Here is a 24,580-nt window from a genome sequence, read left to right as displayed (position 1 = left end):
GTTTATTAAAATATTAAACTGCTGCTGTTCCTGAGAGACATCTTAATCAGAAGTACAAAATGAGACTTTGTTGAATGTTTGTTCCAAAAAATTCAGAAAGTGGCATAACGTGTTGAATATTAATATATCAGACTCTGGAAATAAAATTAAACCTTACTTTCAGGCAAGGAATTTGACCTTTCACAGCTGAAAAAGGAGATCCACGGCTCTGTGATGCTTCACTGAAAGGAGGACTGAATTGCAGAGCGACAAAAGCTGTTCTAACAGATTAGTGACTTGTTTCTTCAAGCAATAATGGTAATGACAAGTTTGTGTGTGTGGGTCTAGTTTTAGTGGGTCCAATTATGTTTGAATTGTTCAGAGTTGTAATATGCTTAATCCTGGTGGATTGATAAATGGGGACTCTGGAGAGCTGATGAACCCTGGCTTGCAGTAATTCACTTACAAGAAAAGATTATATATTATTTCTGAACAAAGTCAAGTTAGATCTATGAGTAAATTACAGCAATAAGTACCCGACATAATGAGGTAAATGCAATGGATGGTGCAATGACACTGTAGGGTTTTAGTCTGAGTAGCTATATTAAACAACAACCGCAGAGATCATACTGGTACATAATAATGTTAGTATGCTAGTAAGGCAGAATAAAATTATATTTTTGTCAGGAGATTAATCCACAGCAAGCTAAATAACAGAGAGTTGAAAAATAAGCCAAATAACAGAGATTGCCAGGTCAATCCATCAAGTACACTTGCTAGACACCACAGAAAAAGTTGATAAATGGTAAAGAGTGTGACTGAAATTAAGTTATTGAACGTAACCTTGCTTTTCCCAGAAGTGTTCTCTTGCTGAATTACAGCAAATGAACAGCAGAAAGAACCCAGAGGAAAAGTGTCCCCATAACTATGCAAAGAAGTACTCACAATGCTCATTTGATCTAGCCTTTACTTTGTGTAAAACTGCAGAATTTTAAGAACAGCAGCAGTGTTAAGAGTGATAAGTGCTTTTTTATCTGTAATTTCTGTTTTGCAAATTTTCAGGAATATGGGTTGGCCTAATGCCTACATAGCACAAAGAGACTGCCGCAATTCAGGGTTTCGAATAGGAATAATCACAAGCTCTTAGTTATTACGAGCATTAACCTCTTTATTGTCCAACCTCATTTATATACACACTATTTTCAGGTGCAAATTTACATGACCACACAACAATTCCCTTTCTCTTTGAAGGGAGGAGAGTTTTCTCTAGCATAACTAGAAGTCTGTGCAACACTAAATTCCTTTTCAAATTCCGTTTCCAACCAATATTATGTGGTTTCATGCTCTGTAACTTTATACAGACCGTGTAGATGAACACCATTTTTGGTGACGACAATGATGGTGACATTGATAGTGACGATAGTAATTTGTCATTTGTGGATTGCACATAAACAGAGAGAAAACAGATTTCATGTACTATCCTTGTAATGTACATCATTAAAACACAAGTGGTTACATCTAAGAGCAGGAATACAACCAGATAAATTTACATTAAGAACAAATAGTCTACCATTCCCAGTTTAAGTGACGTCTGCAGGTTCAAACAAGTTGGCTCAAATTCACCCGGTTCTGCTACTGACATGGGGAATTGTCATACTATCCTTTGCTAGAGGTCTGGTTTGGTTAGCCTCGACTGTAGACCCCCTTCATGGCATTAACAGAACCCAAGACAGAGGTGGATTGCACTACAATAATCAAAGAGATAAACGGAGTTATCGATTGAATCATTATCACCTAATAACCAAGAAATATGCAGAGGAATTGTGTATTTATCAACCTCATAATGCAGCAGCGGGAGTGGAAATTATGGTCAACTCGCTTGATTGGTGTTACTTATAATAAATGTTGAATTTAGCCAGGACACAAACCCAGACATTAAACAATTAATCTATGAAATGTTAGGAGAACCTTATGGGTGTGAAAACAACAACTACAGCTATTCCATTGTGCCAGAGAGTAATACTGACATGCCCCCTGCCATGCTATTGATGTCATCAGGAAAAGGTTTTGTATGTTATACTGGAACTGGAACTAGATTTATGGTAAGGAGTGTGTGTAATCATACTGTACATTATTGTGGAAATATTATTCTTAAACCAGATGGTACTAATTATACTGTACAAAATACAAGTGAATGTGCCCTGTGATAGGTTGACAGCCTATCCAGGGTATATTCCTGCCTCTTGCCCAATGCCTGCTGGGATAGGCTCCAGCACCCCCCACGACCCTGCTCAGGACAAGCAGGTATAGATAATGGATAGATGGATGGATGGAAAATACGAGTGAAGGTTGTTCAGCACCCAAATACACCTACAATGGAACTATGTTTGTTTGCAGAAAGTAGGTGTATGTATAGTCACCAGGGTAGGTGTGTGTTAGGTTGCATATGTGATTCCAGCCATAAGGCAACATGCCACCCTGTATCCAGTACAAGACAGATCAAAAAGAGATATCACTAATGGGGAACTAGCTACCTTTGTTATATAACCAACATATGGAATAGGAAGAACAATAACTGCAATTAAACTATTGGCTCAACACAGCTTTTAAAGAAAACTCCACATGCTTTGGTCAGACAACTAATTGTTATTTTGTTTACAGTTGTGACTGTAAAATTCATGGTGAAATTGACCAGCACAGAACAAAAGGGTTGGCATAACTATATAATAACATGAAGATGTGATGTGACCACTACCTACCACATTCACAAATGATTGCTTGTCCGATCACATCAGTTATTTTTGCATGTTTTAAGTGTAGCACTAGTGCTTGTACAGTTTTGTATCACATAAGTGCTGTACTGTATTGTGTCATGAAAGCTTGTGTCGCCAAGCATCTTGTGCTTTTCAGGGATTCCAAATATTCATTCAGTAACACAACATGTCATTCACAGCTCACAACTGATAGCCTGCTGTCTTGCAATTGTTTGTACAATGTGTCACACCAACTGTCATATCTTTAATGGGTAGCTAGTCCCTTAGCACACATAAATTCAGAAGATTGTGTGTGAAAGGTTGTGGAGAGGTAAGTGCTGACCAGCATTAAAGACTCTTTGGCAGACCCAAGAAAAAAAAAAACTGTCCTATTGTTAGAACCACTGAAATACTACTGTACCCCCAGACAAATGATCCAGCTCATCAATCACTTACTGAGCATAAATACTAAAAAGATAGGGGTGACAATAGAAATCTTGGCCAAGCAAACACGTTTGACTGTTGCGAAGTTTCTTTGCACCAACAATAAAATACACCCTAAAATGAACAGTTTCCCCCAAATGCCCAAAGCTACCCATAAAGGATACATACTAGGGTGTAGAGTCACAGACTAAAATTCACTGTTGGCAAATTCCCTCTTAGACTATGTGGAAGGTGAAGGCCATCTCTCCAAATTTCTGCACCAGATGGTGACACCTTGGCTCCCAGCCCTCTGGTTGAGTTTGCCACAGCCTGGCATGAGACTCCAGTAGGAGCTTCAGAGCATCCTGTTCCCTGCTCCCCTGCCATAAAATAAAATGCTAATGTTAATTTCCATAAACTCAGTGCTTCCTCTTGAAAATCTCTGTAGCGTATGGGCGGCTAGTGGATTTTTTGTTGGTTATTAACAGAATTGGCATAAAATAAATAAATAAACAATAATAATTATTATTGTTATTATACTTATTGTTATTATAATTATTATAAGACATATTTCAAATGAATCACTGAAATGCATTTTTCAGCTATTGGGAATTTCTCTACATGCATCATTATTACAATGCCATAGGGTTAATTGTGATTTTGTCACCATTGCTTTCCAGTCTTGTGTTTTCAGTTTAATGTTAAAAGAAATCGATTTCTGACATTAAAAAGGCACTTCTGCCACTATCCTGCTTTTTGACTGACCTTGGTCACAGACCCCTCAACACACACAGTCACAGTCATTTACTTCTCCCCAGAAACTGCAGTAATGTCAGTCTTTCCTCTAACAGGACTGAAGCCTCTCATTTTACCTTGGTGTTTGGGAGACAAAGGACACCTTTGTAGGCAAGACAAACACACAGCGTCTAAGCATCTTATTTCGCCCAGCACAGGAGCTCTGTAGACATTGGATTAAATGTGCTCTAATCAAGAACAAGCTTTTCTTATTCTAAAATAAACAATGGTGTACAGAGCACAAATAAAATAATGGAAATGTTTAATGTTCAGTCTTTGTCAGCTTGTGAAAAGTGCCTGTGCAAATATCAGTAGTTCCTTAAAGATAAGTACTATACTGACAAAAAAACATGTGACACTATTGTATAACCAAGGGCATGATTCCGAATCCTTCATTAATTTGCACTCAGCTTGTTGGAGCCAATGCTAAACTGGGTGATATAACCTTTGATATCAGATCCTCTCCTTGATGTGACCTATGAATAATATTAGCCCATATGTGACCAATATGAACAATGTATTTCTTTTCGAGGGTTATACTCTGCGGTAAACCTGCTTTTATTTTTTTGAAATAGTTAGGCTCTAGGCCACGGTCTGCCAGGAAGATTGTTACTCCTTTGAGTAGGAGCGAAGGAGAGTAGGAAACCCAGAAAAAAAAACTGTCTTTAGCGCGAGGGCATTCAAACCCTGTCGGCAGATTAAATTCTAATGAGGTTTTCATCAACTGGGTTGTCATTTGTTCCCTTATAAAAACTAAATTGCCAACTAACCTCGCAAACAATGAAATCGTTTGACATATATTAATTGTGCCTGTCCTTTGTTTAAACAGCTGTCAATCATACATTTATGAGAAGGTAGACTGGAATTTTCTAACAAGTGCGCTACATGCGTTTCCGTGAGCCCTATACATTTTACTTGTTTTCACGATGATACCACAATTAAGACTCTACATGTTGATTTTTGCTATCTTCACAAGCCTTATGAAATTTTGCCAGTCAATTCAGTGTTTTATATTTCCCGAACAGACAGAAATAACCCTGCTGCAAGTTTCTTCACCTGAGGACAAAGAACCTTCGTCTTTTGTTCTCCAGTCATCCTCCAGCAAGCTCACTCCTTTCCTGAAAATACATTATTTGTCCTCGCATTAGACCAATCAGTCAACAGCAGGGGGAGTTCCAACGGGAGAAAGCTGATGCTGCGAGACCACATCGGAGACTGGCTGAAGCGTGGATGGGCTAGAGAAGTCACTTCACTTGGCGCTGAGTTTCTAAAGCGACTTGAGAGGCCAGCAACATTCTTGGGCTGCACCAGCACTCAAAATACGCGATATGCCGCCACTCCAAAGGAAAGCGATTAGGGAGCGAGCGCTGTATTTTTGGAAGTCAACTCCATGGTCCACGTAAGTGTTTTCTATATGATGTTTCCATTCAGCATGCGTTCTTGGTTTTGTATCATATATATTTACTGTGCCTTAAAACTAAAACATGCGGATGCATTTGGACTCGGGATGTAAGTGTAGATAAGAACGATAAGAAATCGACAATCCTACATCTCCAGCCTTCTTTGTTAATTTATCGAGCAACAGCCAACATCTGTATCTACCGCTAACCATCAGTTGGGTTGTTGTGCGTAATTGTGCAGGCTAACTGTATTAGGGATGGAAGCTTTCATGCTTTTAATGAAATATTTTCTAAGATTTCTGTAAATCAACTATTATGTAGGCTATATTTGAATAGTTTCAGCAATAGAAGTGTGCCTCAGACAGAAGTGTCGATCATCTCCACGTCATGGCAGCATTTACAACGCTAAAAGATAACTAAGATTTGAGTGGGCAGTTCCGACGTCAACATTGTCAAGTCTGTTAGAATAACGTAACAAGTGTCAAGTTAGACATGTAGTAGGCCTATTGATGAAAGCATTTCTGAACTTTGTCATAAAGATCAGATATTGAATTGCATTATAATGCATTACCAACGAAGGCCATAGAAATGCTATGCTCTTATAGGTATCATTATTTTGATGACAATCAGTGACGATTCACGTTAGAATCACGATCTGAGTAGTTACGCTACATTAACAGAACTTTTGAAGACGTCATACTATTACAGACCATACATTCTTTAAAACCTCATAGGCTTACAACTAAACCCATGAATGCTTTAAAGTAACGCATGCGGCATACGCAACACTCAAAGATGTGGCGTACAAAAAATGAGTACATTTATAATGCGGGGTTATCCTCATTTCCATACCCAAGCAGCCATTAACTACACACTGTTTCTTTAGCGTATACACGCCCATGTGTGCAGGAGAAAAAAAGTCCCTGGCAAGAGAATCCGGACTGGAATAAATAAATCCACATCTACCCATATCTATTCCAAACTGGCACGAAACTGGCGTAGTCCTGTAACATATGACCAGTGCCAAGTCTTGTGAGAATTATCTTAATAGTTTACTTAGCCTGAACAAAGTGACGTTTCGCCGACTGTTCTTGGATGATGACATGACACTAGGACAACCCTACCAAAAGTGTGGCTGTAATTGTAACCTAAAAAAATAAATAAAAAACACCGAAAAATGAAGAGTGACCTATGTGATGCATTCTGATACAGCCTATAGCCTACTCTCTTATGACAGCATTCCCACATCTAGATTCTGTTTAGGGGAGAACGAAGTTGTCAAGTGATGATGGTTCTTAGAATACTTTATCAAATAGCGATTCACTAAATGACGTCATTCAAATTCAAATGATTTTTCACGGTACCTAGCTGTAACATTTACTATCAGACTATCGAAAGAACTAAAGTGGAGACAACGTCCCATAATCTCTTGCATTTATCTCCTCCCCCCACCCCCCTTAAATTTTTATTTTATTTTATTTTTTAGATAGCTTATCCCTTTAGTGTAGGTACTTGAGAGGCGATACTGTATCTACAGGCAGCTTTACTTTTCCCTTTTAGTACCATTAAAGTTTATTGTTTGTCCATATCGCGGCTTACACAGTACTACAGCATGTAATAGGATACACTTTTAAGACTAATTTAAAGCAGGTGCCGTCTCTGCGGGATACAAGAGATTAATGAATTGCACAGGACCTTTCAGCGTGAACCAACTCAAATAGCTGGCATCAACCATCAGATAGTGGTGAAACTCAGAATGGTTTTATGGTAGTTTTAAAAATAATTAAAAATAAAAAGAAGTTTTAACCCAAGGTCTCAATTAGCCAGTACATATTCTAATATTGAAGCTACTATTTCTGTGTACTTAAATATATACGTCATTTAGCACAGTAATCTGTGTAGCAGAAGTCAGAATTTAGCTGTGTACTGTACAGCCAGAGCATGAGTGGAAAGTGACAAATGGCCACAAGGATAGCCTAAGGAAATCTGAGGCTTATGCGAAGACCTGACAGTATTATTCATACTGCATGTCAGCCAGTTTGTGGTTATCTGGTGCTCTGTCCTTGCCCCTTCATTTTCACATTTGGCTTTCCAGGTGCTGTTTAGTGTGCATACATTTTCAGAGGTGTGAACCAGCCTGGATGCCACTTGCACACAGAAAAAATATAGGGGGAAATGAAAACTGTAGGTGCTCTGTAGAGTCCTGTGCAGTAGAAGGAACCAGATATTTCATTTTAGGTAATCCAGAGAACTGGTGCACCTATTATTGGAAGGTGTCTCTTCCACCCTTGAATTCTGCCCTGTTCTTGCAGCAGCTTCTTCTACGGATTTTATGTTACATTCCAGACATTTGGATCATGACAGATTGTTGGACTTTTTTCACAAAGGTCTGAACAAAAGTGCAAATGGGTAGCAAAGTACAATCAGTTCAGAACCTAAAACATCACTGGAACGAAAGACAAATATAATTCAGCCGATTGTGTGCTCCAAGCATAGACCCTCATTTGGCCGCATAAAACAAATCTTGGCTTCTTCAAGGAGAATATGATCGGAAAATATCTTATTCAGGGGTTAGCAGATCCAACTGAACAATTTCCTGTTTAATGTACAGTCACTTGGAGATGTTATCTGTATATTTGCCAACAGTGCTTATCATTTTAATTTAACCAGGTTCATGTTTTTATCCTAAATTCGGGATTGTACAAGTCTTTGGGTAATTTTAGGTCACTATAAATGTGCGAGAAAATATTGAAAATAAAACAAATTGATAATCCTTGCTAATATTGATAGACGTGACATGACTTTCTAAAGAGAATGCATGAAACAGACTTAAGTGTTAGTATTGTATTAAATTATGTAGGGTCTTCAGAATGCCTCCACCCCCAATTGTTTATTTTTCAATATGCTGTGTTTCAGCGTCAAATTAAAATATATTTAAATTTTTTCTACTCCTATATCAGTAGCTCAATATAAAGTCAAAATGAAATACATTTTTAACATATTTTCAAAATTATGTTAAAAATTAAATTGAAATGAAAATGACTTAATTTGATGATTATTCACCCCTGTTTGCCATAACAACCTAAATTAATTAACCTAAAGACCTGGTGTGTCAATTTTTCATGAGAAATCACATTAAATACATTAATGAAGTACACCTATGTTGATTTGAAATCCACCTGTGTTCAAATGCATGATTGCAGAATAAATATTGCTTTGTGAGGCCTCAAGTAACAACAAAGAAAGGGTGAAGAAAGGTTTCCTTTATTAAGAACAGGAACACTGCTGGTCACATTTTCTTGCCTAGTTTTGTCACACCTTTTTTGAAGTGAAGGCTCTCATTGATGTCTGGTGAGAATTAGTTGTGGTTGGGCTTGAGTTGATAGCGTGACAGTTACCTGGCTCGTCACGCACAGTCACTGTTGAGTGTTTGTACTGTATCTTACACGATTTTGCATTGTTCCAGTGCTCTTGGAGTATGTTAGGTCAAAAAAGATACATGGAAAAGATACATTTGGCTTTATTTTCTGAAATATTATCAAAATCTGACAAAGTTGTACATCTTCTCTTCTGTTCTTTTTGAAGCATTTCAAGGAATATCAGTTTGATTTTTGCCACACACGTAAGCAAATGCCTACATTATCACTTGAGAGCTGATCAAGGAAAAATTTTCCCATGTCCGTATCACAACCTCACTCGGTTGTCAAAACCGACGGCAGGTGAGCATTAATACTTTCAAACAAGAGTCTACAACAATCCCGGTGAGAATAGAGCACTATAAAAGGAAATGGTTATGTTTATTATCATGCCAAACTTACATGGTTGTTAATTATTACACCTAACCTGCATATCTTACCCCTAACCTACACCAAACTCACTTGGACATGGGGAGAATATGCAAACTCCACACAGAAAGGCCCCGACCAGGATTCAAACCAAGGACCTTCTAGCTGTAGAGTGCTACCCACCGTACCACTGCACCGCCCTCATTTAGAAGTCACTTGCATAATTGTAACAAAATGGAAAGAAAATGGCATGACTCAGACACTGCCAAGAATTTCATGGGAAGTGCAATTGTCAGAGAATGCCACCAAGAGAAGAAAATGGGAGAAACTGTCCAGAGGTTTGGCCTCTTTGGGAGGGTTGCTAGACTGAAGCCACTTCTGAGAAATGCCAACATTATATTTTGACATGGGGTTTGCCAGTCATGTGACTCAGACACCCTCAGCAAATAAACTGGATTAGTAGCTAAGCAGTCTGTTTGAAGTGCAAATTCTAGGTTGATATCCGGAGGCCCTAAGTAAGCAGAAGATGACTGTCTACATTTGTTAAGTTGCCATAAGTGTACATCCTTTGTATTGACAGGGAAAACTACACAGGTTTAGAGGGTGGCAACAGCCATGATCTCAGGGAGTGGGTTTTGAGATTGTTTAATGGCTGGAACTGGATATCTGTGTTTAATAGAGCTGCTTTATAGCTCTTTCCTGGGGTAAATGAAGGTCAATTTATTGGCATGAGCTAACATGAGAAATCCACTGGAACTAATTTGCCATTATTGTCACAGTGCTTAATGGTTAATTTTTTCAGCTCTATTTTATGAATCTGTTACAAATTGAAACCCTTTATGGTTTTCTCTGAATCTCAGTAGCACACACTGTCTGTTGTGTGATATCTAATTGGCACTGATCATTTAGTTGTTTGAAATAGACTTGGTCAAAAAGCACATTCCCTGTTGATGATGTTGCTATAGCTATTGTTATTAAAATGCTGTATATGCATGATTGTTCATGGACCCACCTAGCAAAAATGGAAATACATAAATCTGAGCGCTTTGCAGGAATTTGTCTGAATATGAAATGTGAACCTGGATACTATATTTGTCTAATGAAACCACCTCACTGGAAACCATTCTCTGTGAAAATGTTTTAACTGGACTGCTTGGTGCAGGCATAGTGTAAGCCAGGAAGAGCCAAATCTGGCTCGCCAAGTTCAGTTAACTGGACTCATTTTTTTCACAACGAAGAGATATTCCATACATCTACTGCTTTTCCAGATCCTATTTGAACTTATTTTCCTTTTTGTGGGCTTTTCCCCATTTGCCATGCAGCCACAACTGGAAAAAGTGATTTTTGTGTGGGAACAGTTCTAACCATACTTCAGTCCCCTGCTGCTATAACAGAAAGAGCGCAAAATTCCTTCTGAAGGGCTCTCTAAGCCCCCACAGGTGGTCCTCTCTACGCTCCTACGCTAATGTAATGTTAGCATAGACAGGGAGAGAAGTTGGAGAGAGGCAAGCAAACCAGGATCTGTGAAAAGCCTAAGTCACTGACAAACGACTGGGGCACAAATTATAAAGAAAAACAAGCTGATGTGCGAGAACGGATATGAAAAAAGAGCAACACAGAAAAGGAAAAAAAAAAACGCATGTGAAGAAGAAAGCAATGCATTTGCAGAAAAGAAAAGCCAGCTATATTGCTTTCACAATGATGCTCAACAAATGTGAAAGATCAGCAGAAAACAAAATAATATCATGTTGCTGTGCCTTGTCATCCTTTCTACTCAGTATCCAACCCAAACTATAATTATGCTGAAGGAGGTCCAAGAGTTTGTGGCATTGGCTACAACAGCTGTTCTTAGCCGTTTGGCAGACAAGGACATCATGGTGTCAATGTCAAGGAATCAATAAGACCACATTTAGCAGCATTTAGAGTGGAAAATCACCCAAACCTGTGTGTAAATAGAACAGAGGGGAAGAAGAGAGAACAGTTTTCTTTTTGTTTAAGGAGCACTGGCACCATGAACTGTGCACTGTGGTTGGCAGCCTTGTCAACACACAGAGGGTAGGCCCAGAAGTAGTAGGCCTGCTGACTAAACTTTTTGAGAGAAAGAGTGAGAGAGTGAGAGAGAGAGAGAGAGAGAGAGAGAGAGAGGTGCATGCGTCAGGGGCATGAAATGAATTCAGTCTTCACAAATGCAGCTGTTACAGAAAAAGTTCTGTAGGGCAGCAGCATCATCCTGTCACTCCTGAGGGCAGGAGGTGTGAAGTCATTTTCACAGAACTCAAGGTTAGTGCAGCACTCTGCAATTACTGCACTTTTAAGCAGCGCACCTGTGCATGTAATGACGGCGGCGTAAAGAGGCCTGGGGGGGGGGGGGGGGTTTAGAGTCCAGCATGCTTCCACCATCTGCGCCAATTTGGTTTATTGCCACTGGTGGAAAGTCCAACAAAGAGGAGGAACAAACAATGTGATAGGCTGTTTGACACATCTCATTTTCCCTGGCTGTGTGATGATTCACAGTTTGATGTCAGAGTTTTCAGTGATGAAGCCACAGATAACTCCCTATTGCAGGCTCCAGAATATAAATGAATCTGTATCTAGCACACATGTTATTGCAGCAGGCAAGTCCAATAACATCATGGTACATCAGAGCTGATAGCCACCCTCAATAAACAAGAATATATGTTGCTGGTTCTTTTTTTTGATGTTCAGCATTCTTTTTATTTACCATGACAATTTTTCTCAACTCAATTTCTTTTTTTTTTTTTTGAAAAGTTGGTGACAGATATCTAAAACACAAAAACAATATTCACAACACCCAAACTCTTTTGCAGAACTTTGTTCTCTTAGTGCACAAAGGCTATTCATAAGCACTGTTATGCAAAACTCAAAATCTACCAGTTAATACAAGATTCTCTTCACTGTTTTGTTCACAAATTGAATATTGAATTAGTTGCAGTTATGTAGTTTCCGTCAGTGTGTAGAAAGGTGCTAAAATTCATAATTGTTCAGTCAGTCCTAAATCATGTGTGAAGGAAGACAGGGACAAAGGAGAGTATGTCAAGGACAAAAACAGTGGAGTCTGTGACTCTTGGAATGGAATCTGTATGCATAATGCAAGTTTTATGTATTGTTAACTGTTCTCAGCAATAGCATTGTTTCAAAATTGTTTTCAAGAAATTGAGAAAATAAAATCTATGTCACCAAATTATATGTGTGTATGTGTGTGTGAATGCGAATGTGTGTAGATGGTGGTCCTTGTGTATGTTCCAGCAGGTGTGTGTATCCCAGTACTTTTCACTCCTCACCTCCTTTCCTTCACTCCCCCACTACCACTCGTCTCCTACCCAGGTACATGTGGAGGAAAGGAGGAGAGGAGACAAGTGGAGGATAAGAGAGAACGAGGAGGCGTGAAGATAATTGGGGCAGCTTATTGGCTTCTCTATCATCAAATTCGACATCCACTATTGATGAAGGAGCTGATGTGGTGCTCACAAATAGCCACATTAGCCAATCACATATCTTACACATGGTCAGCCCATTTAAAGTTGCAAAATAGCTTGTCAGTTTCAAGTACAAGTAGTTGCCTGTACAGTATACGAACATGTACTTTACATTGCAGTTTGTGTTGAGATACTAATTAATATGTAATCAGCAACATTAAATCAAAGTACACATCTTGTAGTATATGCAAACATAACAATTTACTGTAATTTCAGAATCCCAATGTGCCTGATGTCTCAACATACAGAGCACTAATTCACTTCATATACTATACCTACTGTGACAGCCTACATTCTATTGCCAGTTCATTGTGTCTTACTGTACATAGGCTAATTCAGAAACATTTCTGCAGATTAGTGAAACAAATTTGTCGCTTCGCATTATCTGAGGTATTGTTTTCATATTATAATATGTTCATATTATGGCAGTGTTAACACTGAAAAACTATTATTTCATACTGTAACATCTGAAATTTGTTGGTAATAAATAGCCTATGTCCTTTGGAAATGTTTGTTGAATAAATTCATGCATGTGTATTCACATGCTGAAATAATGGCTGCCATGCTTATTTATGTTTAGAGTCATGTTCGTTTAAGCAACATCCATGCTGTCTGTAACCATTTGTCTATAGGATCACAAAAGCAAACTGCCATTTTGTTATCCATTGTAGGCTATCTATCCTTAGGGTATGATGTCCTGTGTGATAATAACCTACTGAAGCACACACAATTTAGGCTAAATATTTTGCATAATTGGGAAAATTTGTGGTAAGTTCTCAGCTGTCTCTGCTTTCTGGAGTTTGAATAGTGTCAGATTCTGTGGGATGGTCTTTCAATCTCTGTGGGCATGAGAATGACTATGTCGCCCAGAAATGTGAAAAGACATCTGGGGTAGGATAAATCAGTGAATCATTTGCCAGGAGGAGACGAGAAGCCGAGTTTTGAAGCTGTTTTGTTTGTCCCCTCCAATATTGGGACGCTGGAGGGAACGGTTGCTGAGGCGCGGTGGAGACTAGGTGATAGTGGAGGAAATTTCTTTACGTTTAGGATATTTTTACGTTTTTGGACGCACCATTTGTGTGTGTATGTTCTTGTCGGTGTACATGTTTGGGGCTGAGCTCTTCCCTGTCTCTTAACCATCCAGTTGTCCGCCTGAGCGTCTGAGGGAAATGCCACCTTTCAGGCAGCTGTGTCTGTAGATATGGGTCAGTGGGGCACATGGAAGACCTGCCACACAGGTGTAGCGGTATGGTAGTGTGTCTAAACGGCAGGACATTTTTCTGCTGACTGCGTATTAATTTTTATTTAAACTAATAATCTAATTACATTTATTTGGCAGATGCCTTTATCCAAAGCGACGTACAATAAGTGCATAACAAAGGCCATTGGAACAACTACAAAACTCAGGTCTGATAAGGTACAATAGACGTTAGTCATTTAATCATTTATCTTATCCTGATTTCACCTGTTTTGTATGATATACAGTCAATAAACTCATTTTCATTCTTTCCCCAATCCATAATGCCAGTGTGTGGACAGAAAATCGTCATGTCTGTCTAATGATTATCAGCAAGTTATGGGTTTAGGGTAAAGTGTTTGGTTATTCTGTATGCGTTAAGCATGTTGGGTTGCAGCACTCATTTTATTTATGGGAGCTTGTGATTTCAGTCATCTGAACAGGACGTTAGTAATAGTAGTAGTGAATATAAGAAAAAGACTACCATGCAAGACAGAATTAAGAGAAAGGGGTCTGATGGTGGGTACTAATTATAATAATTGGTGATGGTAACGATTCAGCTTCCTCTATTTTAAACACACACCCACTGATAGTGAATCTCACAGTTTTTATACTTGTCTGAAGGCCCTTGTGTAGCACTGCTGGCCGGACTGTTTTAAAACTATAAACCTGTTACATATTGTTTGGCGTGCCATCCATCAGCACTGTTTGACATCTTATAAATGTATGGAAATATAACACATACAATGACAAAGTAAAATGCATCCGTTGTATATTCAATGCATATTCAAAATGATGTGAGAAACAGAGAAACTGCTGATAATTGGTACATGTGGAGGAAGCAGTTTGACGCATTTGCTCTTAGTAGTGCAGACAGTGGGATGCGATGTGTAATGTAATGAGAGACCAGCGTCCTGGCTGCCACCTCTCATTTCCTTGCCCCTGTCATGACTCACACTCTTCAAGTCCCACACTTTTTTTTTTTTACTACTTTCATCAGACCACTCAACACCGTGTCACAGAACACATTTACAAGTCCCAAAATTAAACTTTTCTATGGGGCTATCTGACGTTTTGTTTTTGACCGTAGACAACGTGCACACTGGCTGCTTGTTTTAATCCAACAACGTGAATACCGCGCTCAACAGTCAACCTTTTTTTTTTGCCACTGCCTGAATGTGTTGATAATATTTTGTGGTTTGTTTATTCAGTGCAGAATTTAATCTAGGGATCAGTCCAAAAATTTTTTTTTGACTATTTGTGGATGAGGACTTAAATATTGGTTTAATACAACATTCAATTTTGTGTTGAAATACATTCAGAAACTTGATTAAAAACTTGCAGCATAAAAGCAAGCTGTGGATTAATCACTTTATTATCTGTCAATATTTGTCCATAGTTGTGAAGGGTTTGCTACATTCTTTTCTAACAATGAAAAATAAGTAACTTGCACTCAATGGCTGTTTTCTCCGAAAGTAAATAAAATAAATGGTGGTATCTGGCTTTTGCACAGTACTGTACAATAGCCGTTTAGATGGGTAAATAGGCAGGAAGTGAAGGGTACGTGCACCCCTACTCGCCATCGCTTTGGTTTCAGAGTAGTGCAAGGGACATTTTGGTGTCTCTTTGAAGTTCCCCGTTGAACTTGTTGCCAAGCTCATAGGCTCACTTCACTTTGTACTCCTCAGAAGGACCATGTACAGGCCCTCTCTTTCTGTCAGGTCCTGTGCCTGAATGGCTATACTACCAGATCTGACAGTAATAGGACAGTGCACTGACTAAGCAAATCATCCTTTGCATCACACTCAAGCACACACAAGCACACATGCTCACAAACAGTAATAGGACAGTGCACTGTCTAAGAAAATTAGCCAGTGCATCGCACACACAAATGCACACACAAATGTTTACAAACTCTCACTCACACAAATGCTCTCTCATATATAGGCATACTCCCCTCTATGGATTTATACATGCGTGTGCGTGTATGCGCACATACTCACACACAAACACACAGATATGTATAGAGTTATATACACACATCATATGGGGAGACTTTCCACTTATCCCCTCTTTGCTGTGGTTCAGGAGGGAGAGGTGTAGACTCCTACAGGCCAATCAAAAACAGCTGAGGGATATTTTCCATTCTCTGGTATTCTGGTTCCAGGATTAGACCAAAGTCTGGGTCATCGGCATGACATAAATTAAAACATATCTGTGAAAACAAAGACACTCTCCAAAGCTCTTCCTACTCTTCAACTCCACTTTGGGTTTAATATTTCTTGGTTTACAAGAAGCACACTAGTCTGACAAAGGACAGTGTTTTTATTGTTGGTCTTGAAGCACTGTTGTAATTTGCATTTAACAGATTAGTGTTCAATAGACAGGATCAAACAGGGCGACTAATTACTTTAATTAAAATGGGAAGCTCACAAACAGATGGCACAGGTCAACAGTTCTCTAAAATGCTCTTGGCATTCCAGTCTTGAGAACAGTTTAGTGTTTCTCATTTATGGCAGGGCGTAGAGAGACAGACAGATATCAGACATGGGTCAGCTGGTATAGATTAAAGTCTGTACTTTAACCTCATAATAATCATTTAATTTCAAATCCAATGTACTGGAGTCCTGAGTCAAAACAACAAAAATTGTGTCACTGTCCAAATACTTACAGACCACACTGTGCATACGTTACACATATACACACAAACACACATGTGGACACTCACACCTAAAGCTAAATGCACAGGGATTTCATCATTTCAAAATTCTAATTATGAGAGTTGATCATATAGACTGCCTGTCTTATATTTTGGATTTAATAAACCAAGCGTTGCTGTGAATGTCAAGTATGGAACCACTGCAAGCACTGTGTGCATGAAGAAATGTTTCTTTGTTTTCCCTCATAGTGTTTATCCTGCTCGAAATAGCAAATGACAAATGGCAATTTTCTTTCATAAAGGTGGGTTCTGCCAGTTTTCATTTCATCGACTCCAGCACCATCTGGTGGCCATAAGGTGAATGAGTAAACATGAAATAATAGCCTGGTTCTGAACACTGGTGTATGGGCACGAAATAGGAAATGGTAATATATTAATCATTTTATTCATTTTTTCCTAATGCTTTTGTTTTTCATTATTAACAAGTTAATATTCCATCTGTTAATTACAATTCCATCTGTTAATTGTAACTTAAGGGAGCATTCTATTTTTGTCTTGTGAAATTGCATGGCATTTGCGCATACACTGATTATTTAACTACCTGGGTAGATTTACTCTGCCTCCAGGCAGAGCATGTTTATGATGCATTAATTTGTGAAATGTGTTCAGAATTTTGTTTGTTCACAAACCTTCTAGCCTTCGGTATGCAAGATGATTGGACACAGTTCTCTTGATCCAGTAATTTCAAAAAATGCTTCTCTCTGTCTGGCTCCAGAGGGGTCTGATAGAATGTGTGGCTTTGAAAGGCAGAATGTGCGGCAAAATTACAGCCTTTACCACAATCAAATAATATTTTCTGTATTGTTCTGCAAGCCAGATGGCAAGGAGGATTGTTAATTTAATCATGTTGGGAAGAAAATAGCAGATTTGAAAATTGCAGACAAAATTTAAAGACAAGGAAAAACAGAAAAAATAAGCTGACATATTTTTAAAATACGCCCATTGGGCATTAAAGAATCCTGAAATTAACATTGGCACGTTTTCGATGTTCTTTAAAGAATGCCTATGCCCGTCGGCACAGCTTGTCACAGCAAATGCCCATTAATATAATCATGAACCTATTTAGTGCACCATTAAACTGGCTGATTTGATGTTGAAGGCTGCTTCATGGACTACAGTGGGGCTAATGTCCGGTCTCACCTGTGCCCCCTGTAGGAGGCTGAAGGGTGCGCTATGCAGTCATCTGCGCCACATGTGGATGGTTCTCATGGCATTGACCGTCCTCTGTGTGGCCATACAGATCCTGGGTGTCGTTCGGCAGTCCAGGTGGGTCTGTCTGCAAGGTGCTTTAAGGGTATGTGTGCTACATGTGTCAGAAATCTGTTTTCAACACTGCTGCGTGTTTGTGTATGTGTGTGTGTGTGTGTGTGTGCTCGCACTTCCAGTTGTGCTGACCTTACTGACAAGCCTCCAGTTAGCCAAATGTAGCCAAAATTAAATTCAATTAAATTCAGGACATGTAACATATGAGTACTTTTGTTTGGATTTTCTTGCTGGTTAAAAACATTATTAACTATAAAATGTTTTGAACTGGAAATGAGGAACAGAAGCATCAGTGGGTAAAACAACAAAATAACAAAGCTATCATTAATGCTGTATTGACACTTGTTTGTGGAACTGATCGTCAGTATTTATTTTATTTCTTTTTTAGAAATGACAAAATTCTGAAACAATTTGCCAATGAGAAGCTCTTCAGTATGAGGTTTACAATCGAGTTCCAAAAAGCATTATCAACAACGCAGCCGCCATTGGAGCAACAGCAGTCGGACCTTGTGCCTCAAACTGAATATATGCACCCTATAAACCAGGAAGTAACTGTAAAACGGGAAAATCTTCACCAGGAAGCTGTGAAAATAGGAAACATACCTCACGCAGGCCAGCATCACAGGGGGAAGGCACTGTCAGAGCAACTCCCCTTGCATATTTCACCCAGAGGTCACATTAACAAGTTTACTAAAATAACACGTTTACAGAAGGGAAAAGGTGGTCGATTAGTGGCAGCAGCCACAGTGAAAAAAACACGCCCTCTCACGGTTCTTGAGGAGGATGACTTCAAGTCCATTCAGCTTGCACCTTCCGTTATCTCAGAGGTTCTCCGCCCACACAGGAAATGGTTTCCCAGCAGGGGGAGTGCTAACAGTCCCCGACTCACCCGACTGAAACCTCAGCGCTCTGCCACTGCACTGGCCAGTCTACAGAATGGGCCAGACCCAAGCAAGGAGCTGATGAAGCAGAGGCTCCCCTCTGCGCCCCGAACAACACCGCGCTCCCCCTCGGCTGTGAATGCCAGAATCGCCACGGCTAAGCCAGCCGCAGCAGGGCGAGGGGCCTCCACCTGCCAGCCGAAGACCCACATTGTCTTCCTTAAGACACACAAGACAGCCAGCAGCACCATCCTGAACATCCTGTACCGTTACGGAGACAGTAGGAACCTGACATTTGCTCTGCCACTGAATAAACACAGCCAGCTCTTCTACCCGCTGTACTTTGCTGCTCATTTTGTCGAAGGCTTCAGATTAAGGGCGATGAAGGAGTTCAACATCATGTGCAACCACATGAGATTCATGCCGGCAGAGGTAAGACTCCTTTGAGTTGTATAATGAGGTGGAATACTGTACATATGTGCATAAACTTACCCAGTATTTTTAATACGTACACCATGCTATTCATAGCCACATGAATTAGGGGCCAGATTTTTCTTTCTTCTCAAAAATTGGCAGAATTGTTTTATTTAAGAAATCTGAGTGAAAGTAATTTTATTTAAGTTTATAACAGCCTGGTATTACTTTTGTGAAAATGTGGTGTGAGCCAAGCAAAAAGCATCTGTTTGAGGCAATTATCTCAGTATACGCCTGGTACTGACAGATGGCTGCATTGTTTTTGTTACAAACAACAATAATCTGAAAAAAATTTGATAAAAAATTGCTGGTTTAAAGTGGGAATTTTTCTGAGAAAACTGAAAGTGATCAGACTTATATTTAGGTGTAGTTTAATACAATTTGGCCTTTAAAAAATCCAGGTATTGAAAACAGGCCTGTGTACTACTTGTATTAATTTCTGTAATTTCAGTAACATAAGAAAGGTATTGTTTTCCACCTGCAGGTCAAAAGAGTAATGCCAGAGGATACCTTCTACTTCTCTATACTGCGGAATCCAGTATCCATGATGGAGTCGATATTCATGTATTACAAAAGCATCCCTGCCTTTCACAGGGCCAGGAACTTAGACGACTTCCTCAACAACGCTTGGCACAGCTATAATGCCTCGCTGAGCAACAACCACTATGCCAGGAACCTCCTGGCATTCGACTTTGGCTTCAACAACAACAACAACTATGTTGATATTGAGAGGCAGGCTAATTTATCTATCTCCATGATTGAGCAGAACTTCCATCTCGTCCTCATGTCAGAGTACTTTGATGAGTCTATGATCTTGCTAAAGAACGCCCTCTGCTGGTCACTAGATGATGTGGTCTCATTCAAACTCAACAGCAGAAGTAACAGGACCCGTCAGTGGCTGTCCCCCTTGACGATGAACAAGATCAAAATATGGAACTCACTGGATTGGAAGATCTACCAGCACTTCAATATCACTTTTTGGAAGAGGGTGGAACAAACAGTGGGCCGGGAGAATATGAAGCGTGAGGTGGCACAGCTGCAAGAGAGGAGGAGGCAGCTAATGAAGACCTGTCTGAAGGAGGGTGGGGCCGTGGACCCCTCCCAGGTGAAGGACTCCGCCCTCAAGCCTTTCCAGTATGGTGCTGCTGTCATTCAGGGCTACAACCTCAACCCTGGCTTGGATGGAGCCACCAAAAAGCAATGCCAGGACCTGATCACCCCTGAGCTGCAGTACACTGCAGCACTCTACACCAAGCAGTTCCCAGAGCTGGCAGCTAAACTGGCCTCCTCCCAGAAGCAGTCCTTTCCATTCAAAGTGATGACTCGGGAAGTCAGGAGAAGCATGGAGCGGCACAGCAGAAATCTACTGAGTAGTCCCAGGAACCAAAGCACACTCTTCAACACATCTACCGTTAGCAGACTGCCAAATGTGCCTTGAGTCACTGCTCTCAATGACTGGAGTCTAGCTGCAAGGATGGATGGGACTGGCTGTGCGCCAGGCCTAGACTAAATTCACCATTTTGGGGATAGAATGGTAATTGCTTGTGAATTGCACAAGTTAGAATATAGTGCCCTGGATGGCAAAAATGTAGACTGAAAAACCTAAAGAGACAACAGTTTTCACGTATTCCAGATTGTCTGATGAGGGAAGAGCACCTTTGCGCGTGAACACGACTAGTGAAAAGTTGTTTCATTTCAAGTCTCTGCTTGAACACTGCAGACAGTGAGGGGGGAACATGCAGTAGGCTAGTATAACTCCCAAGATTTAATGAGTGGGAGAGTAGGGGTGTTCAACCCATAAAGTTAAAGTGCAATGATGATAAAAAGACACTGGAAAGAACAAAAGCTACAACAGGCCCCATTACACTGGGCCTCCCTTTTGAAAGTTTACCATCTCCTGATCAGTCATAATGGTACATTTATTTTAAAGTTTAGCTGCTTATTGTTTAAAGTGGAGAATGAGCTCAAGAGAAAAAGTGAGGAAGCCATGCACATTGCCCAAATGCTCCCAAATTCTGTTTTATTTGCACACAGTTAACATGTCCCTCAATAAGGGATATGTGTTGATTGCAAATGTGTTATTTCAGAGCAGTTTAGTAATGTGCAGGCTTTACTGTCATTTCCCAATGTTCTTCTCTTTCTTTACCAGAAAGGATATGTGGATATTTTATTTTGTTCTGGACTTCAGATTGAAATATTTGTTTCTATATTTAAAAGATGTGACATTAGAAGGATCTTCTTTACATATGCAATAGATGTCTATCAAATGGTATGTTTTCTTTGATAGACAAATTACACCTCAGGCTAACTTGGTGTCTCAATTCAATGCTTTTAAAGTGGATAACTTTGCCGTGGTGATGCATAAGATTTATAGTCTTAAAACGTCTGGTATCAGATTCGGCTTATTTTTGTCAGATAGATTGAAATGCTGAAATTGGTGATGTTATATTTATTAAGGATGCAACATGATTCTTCACTTTTAATAAAAGTGTGTATGCTTGCACATAATGAAATTTGTAAAAGAATGTGAGAAGAAATGGTTAAAATGGCTACCAAGATGTTATTTCTTATAACAAATTTGCTGTGTCATTCAATTGCTTTGAGCTTTATTTATGATTGTATGAAACATTTTGATATTTAATTTAAACAGGAGTTTAACTGTCATGGATGTTGACACTGAAATAAATTTTAATTTAAGTTATGAAATAAAAAGGCAACCTTTGTAAATTGACTCTGTTTTTCTAAATTATTTATAACTTTAGAAAGGTTTAAAATGGAATGTCATGTGAGTTCATCTACTGAAAGTTTGTCTAAATAAGGAGGGAAAGATTTACATTTTAGCCAAATATTTTTTAGCCATTCCTTTTCCTGGTTTTGGAGGGTTGTTGCTGCATAGTAATCAGCACGGGGGATAAGTAAGAGGTTATGTGTTTCAGTGTCCAAGTGACCTATTAGGTTATTTTATGTTCTTAAGAATAGATCATTGCAGAAACTGTTTATGCGCAAGATTAAGGAAATGTTACTTGAAATAAAATAAGTAAATGGTGAAGTCACAGACAAATGTCAATCTGTTGTAGAGACTAGTGTCATAGCAAGCTTATATTTAATTTAGCTGAGTAAAGTCATATTGTGTGTAGGATATTAACTCAGCAGTGCTAATATCTCCTGGTATCTTATTCATATTTTATTGTTAATGTAATGCATACAAAACAGACAGTGTCTCGTATTTGTCTAATTGTTTTAAACCAACACTATTTAAACCAACAGTGAAGACTGTTGGTTTAAAACAATAACTTAACATCTCCTATCCTCTAGTTCAAGTACAGCTGCTGGTTTTCCCAGTTTGCGACTGTTTTCCATTTCACTCAGCTTTGTAGTTCAGTGGAGTCCTTTATTTTCAGTCAATAGTAATACATATAGAGGAAGACGATTAAGAATACAAAGACGTGCCAGTCATTTTTATTATTTCAGGCCAGAACTGGAGGCTCAGATATTATTGTTTCTTTTGTTCTGCTTGACTGGTCCTTCACATGTTGTTGACGGTTGTAAAATGGGAGGTACTTCTTCAATACTCAGCACTTAAAATGGACAGTAAATTAAGTTTGAATTCATGTGTGCTGGTAGTGCCCTTGCAATGCTGATTTTTCCTTTTTCCTGTGGAAAAGTATGTGTAATCTAGACTTACTTACAACATAGCTGGAAAGTTGGAGTTGGGAAAGGTGAAGAAAAAAAAAACATTAAAAACTTTAATGCAGTGCTTCTATTCACAAGGATTTTTGTGTGCTAGCTAGGATGAGAGTGAAAAAATATAGTTTATATTGTTTATAAAAACAGTTCTTAAGAATACCCCATAGTGATCTCAATCTTCTTGCATGAGAAATCTAGCCGCAGACAGGCAGACCTGTCCAGAAAGACAGTCTTCTTGGACAGATTTGCCTGTGGTAACTGTATCCAAAACATGTTGTGCCAGAACTGGTCCCAACCATGGCTGAGGTGCACCCTCTTGTGGTCATGATGTGAACATTTAGATCCAGTGTTCTCTTTGCAGTAACAGGAGCAGCTGTCAGGTCCTGCCACATTAAAAAAAATAAAATAAAATTCTGCACAGATCCAATTCTGCACTTTCAACAAGACTGCACAGATAATTTCACCCACATCACCGGTGTCAGTGTCACGAGCCCATTTCCGTTACACACTGGGTAATCTCACATATGAGAGGCAGCAATATCAAACCAGCATTCTCACACTTTCACTTGCATGATCCTGTCAATGCCACCTGACTCACTCAGAAGGTGTTTATATCAGGACTGTTTATTTATCTTCTGCTGCATGTACAGGCTGCTCTTTTCCTATTCCTCCTTCCATCTCCTGCCTTCCCGCTCTTCTTTATCCTAACATTGAATCACTCCTCTTTCTACCTCTCATCTGTTTGACTAAGGTAAGGGATTTCTGTTCCTCCTTTTCTTACAGAACACAGATGATGTGCCTGTGCATGCAGTCTGAAAAGCACTGCGCTGCAATGTCTCCACCTTGTGGATAATCTGCTTAGTTTATCAAGTGAACAAATAAAACATCACACCAAGAGCACTTAGCTTTCCACACCTAGCGCAGTTCTCTTCATGCTGAACTGTGAAAAACCAATGACATCACACAAGAATATACATTTCTCAAAGGAAAACAGAGACCATGACAAAGGCTTGGGATTCTAAGGCTTGGAACTGCATTTGATCTGCTTACAATGTTGGTCCACTAAACATTTCATTTACTTAGAATGAACACATCTGAAAATGGGAAACAGTCGACTGAAAAGAGTGATGTCTAGCGAAGTACAGTAACCGCCTTTGTTTTAGCATCTTTATCCCGTCTACATGTTACTCTTCCAAACAGGCAGCATCCTCCACGGATACATCTTACTCTGAACCTTTTCTACCGCAGTGAATAATTAAAAGCACAGCAAGTAGGAAAGAGCAAGAACACCACACATAGAGGTTGGTGTTTCTCTTGAAAACCCCTGCTGTAGATGAAGAAAAGGTAAAAATTGTGAAACCGGCTGAATTCCAGTCCACATGTTGCAGTGGCCTGTATGATCTAAACATTGAATATTCACCGAAGCGACAAAGAAATTCTGCGACAAAGAAATTAGACACTGAATTTCAACATCATTCAACTGTAATTGCCATGAAGATACCACTGATTATGTTAGCACAAGGAATCCCATTTAATATTAGTGGGGACAAATTTGGCAATATTTATACAATGTTGTACAAACTCTAGTTTCCATAAATTAAATTTAGATCTATTTCCACTTTGCCTGTGACATTATGTTGGATAGTTTGAATGGTGTAGGTGTTTGGGCAAAACATGAATCTGAATG

The 24,580-nt window shown here is 39.3% G+C and overlaps 1 protein-coding gene across 3 annotated transcripts; it reads left to right on the top strand.

The window, feature by feature from the left end:
• The first annotated feature begins 5,103 nt into the window (after positions 1-5,103).
• On the top strand, positions 5,104-21,937 carry gal3st2 (galactose-3-O-sulfotransferase 2). Of its 3 annotated transcripts, XM_035384128.1 has the most exons (5): positions 5,104-5,349; positions 16,831-16,953; positions 17,744-17,854; positions 18,240-19,164; positions 19,691-21,937. In XM_035384128.1, exons 3-5 carry the CDS (start codon positions 17,781-17,783, stop codon positions 20,642-20,644), a joined length of 1,953 nt encoding a protein of 650 aa, XP_035240019.1. In that variant the 5' UTR covers positions 5,104-5,349; positions 16,831-16,953; positions 17,744-17,780; the 3' UTR covers positions 20,645-21,937. The 3 variants fall into 3 exon arrangements, with proteins under 3 accessions (XP_035240019.1, XP_035240018.1, XP_035240020.1); XM_035384127.1 differs by lacking the exon at positions 16,831-16,953; XM_035384129.1 differs by lacking the exons at positions 5,104-5,349; positions 16,831-16,953 and having other exon boundaries at positions 17,747-17,882.
• Positions 21,938-24,580: the final 2,643 nt, after the last annotated feature.

This window comes from Anguilla anguilla, chromosome 12, assembly GCF_013347855.1.
Source record: "Anguilla anguilla isolate fAngAng1 chromosome 12, fAngAng1.pri, whole genome shotgun sequence".
Classification (NCBI taxonomy): domain Eukaryota; kingdom Metazoa; phylum Chordata; class Actinopteri; order Anguilliformes; family Anguillidae; genus Anguilla; species Anguilla anguilla.
This window is presented reverse-complemented; position numbering and strand designations above follow the sequence as displayed.

Excerpts from the sequence above, each read along its gene's own strand:
- gal3st2 (XM_035384127.1), top strand. The coding sequence starts at position 5,279 with ATGCCGCCACTCCAAAGGAAAGCGATTAGGGAGCGAGCGCTGTATTTT. Across the intron at positions 17,855-18,239 it reads GGTGTCGTTCGGCAGTCCAG|AAATGACAAAATTCTGAAAC; the intron begins GTGGGTCTGTCT and ends TTTCTTTTTTAG. Across the intron at positions 19,165-19,690 it reads TGAGATTCATGCCGGCAGAG|GTCAAAAGAGTAATGCCAGA; the intron begins GTAAGACTCCTT and ends TTCCACCTGCAG.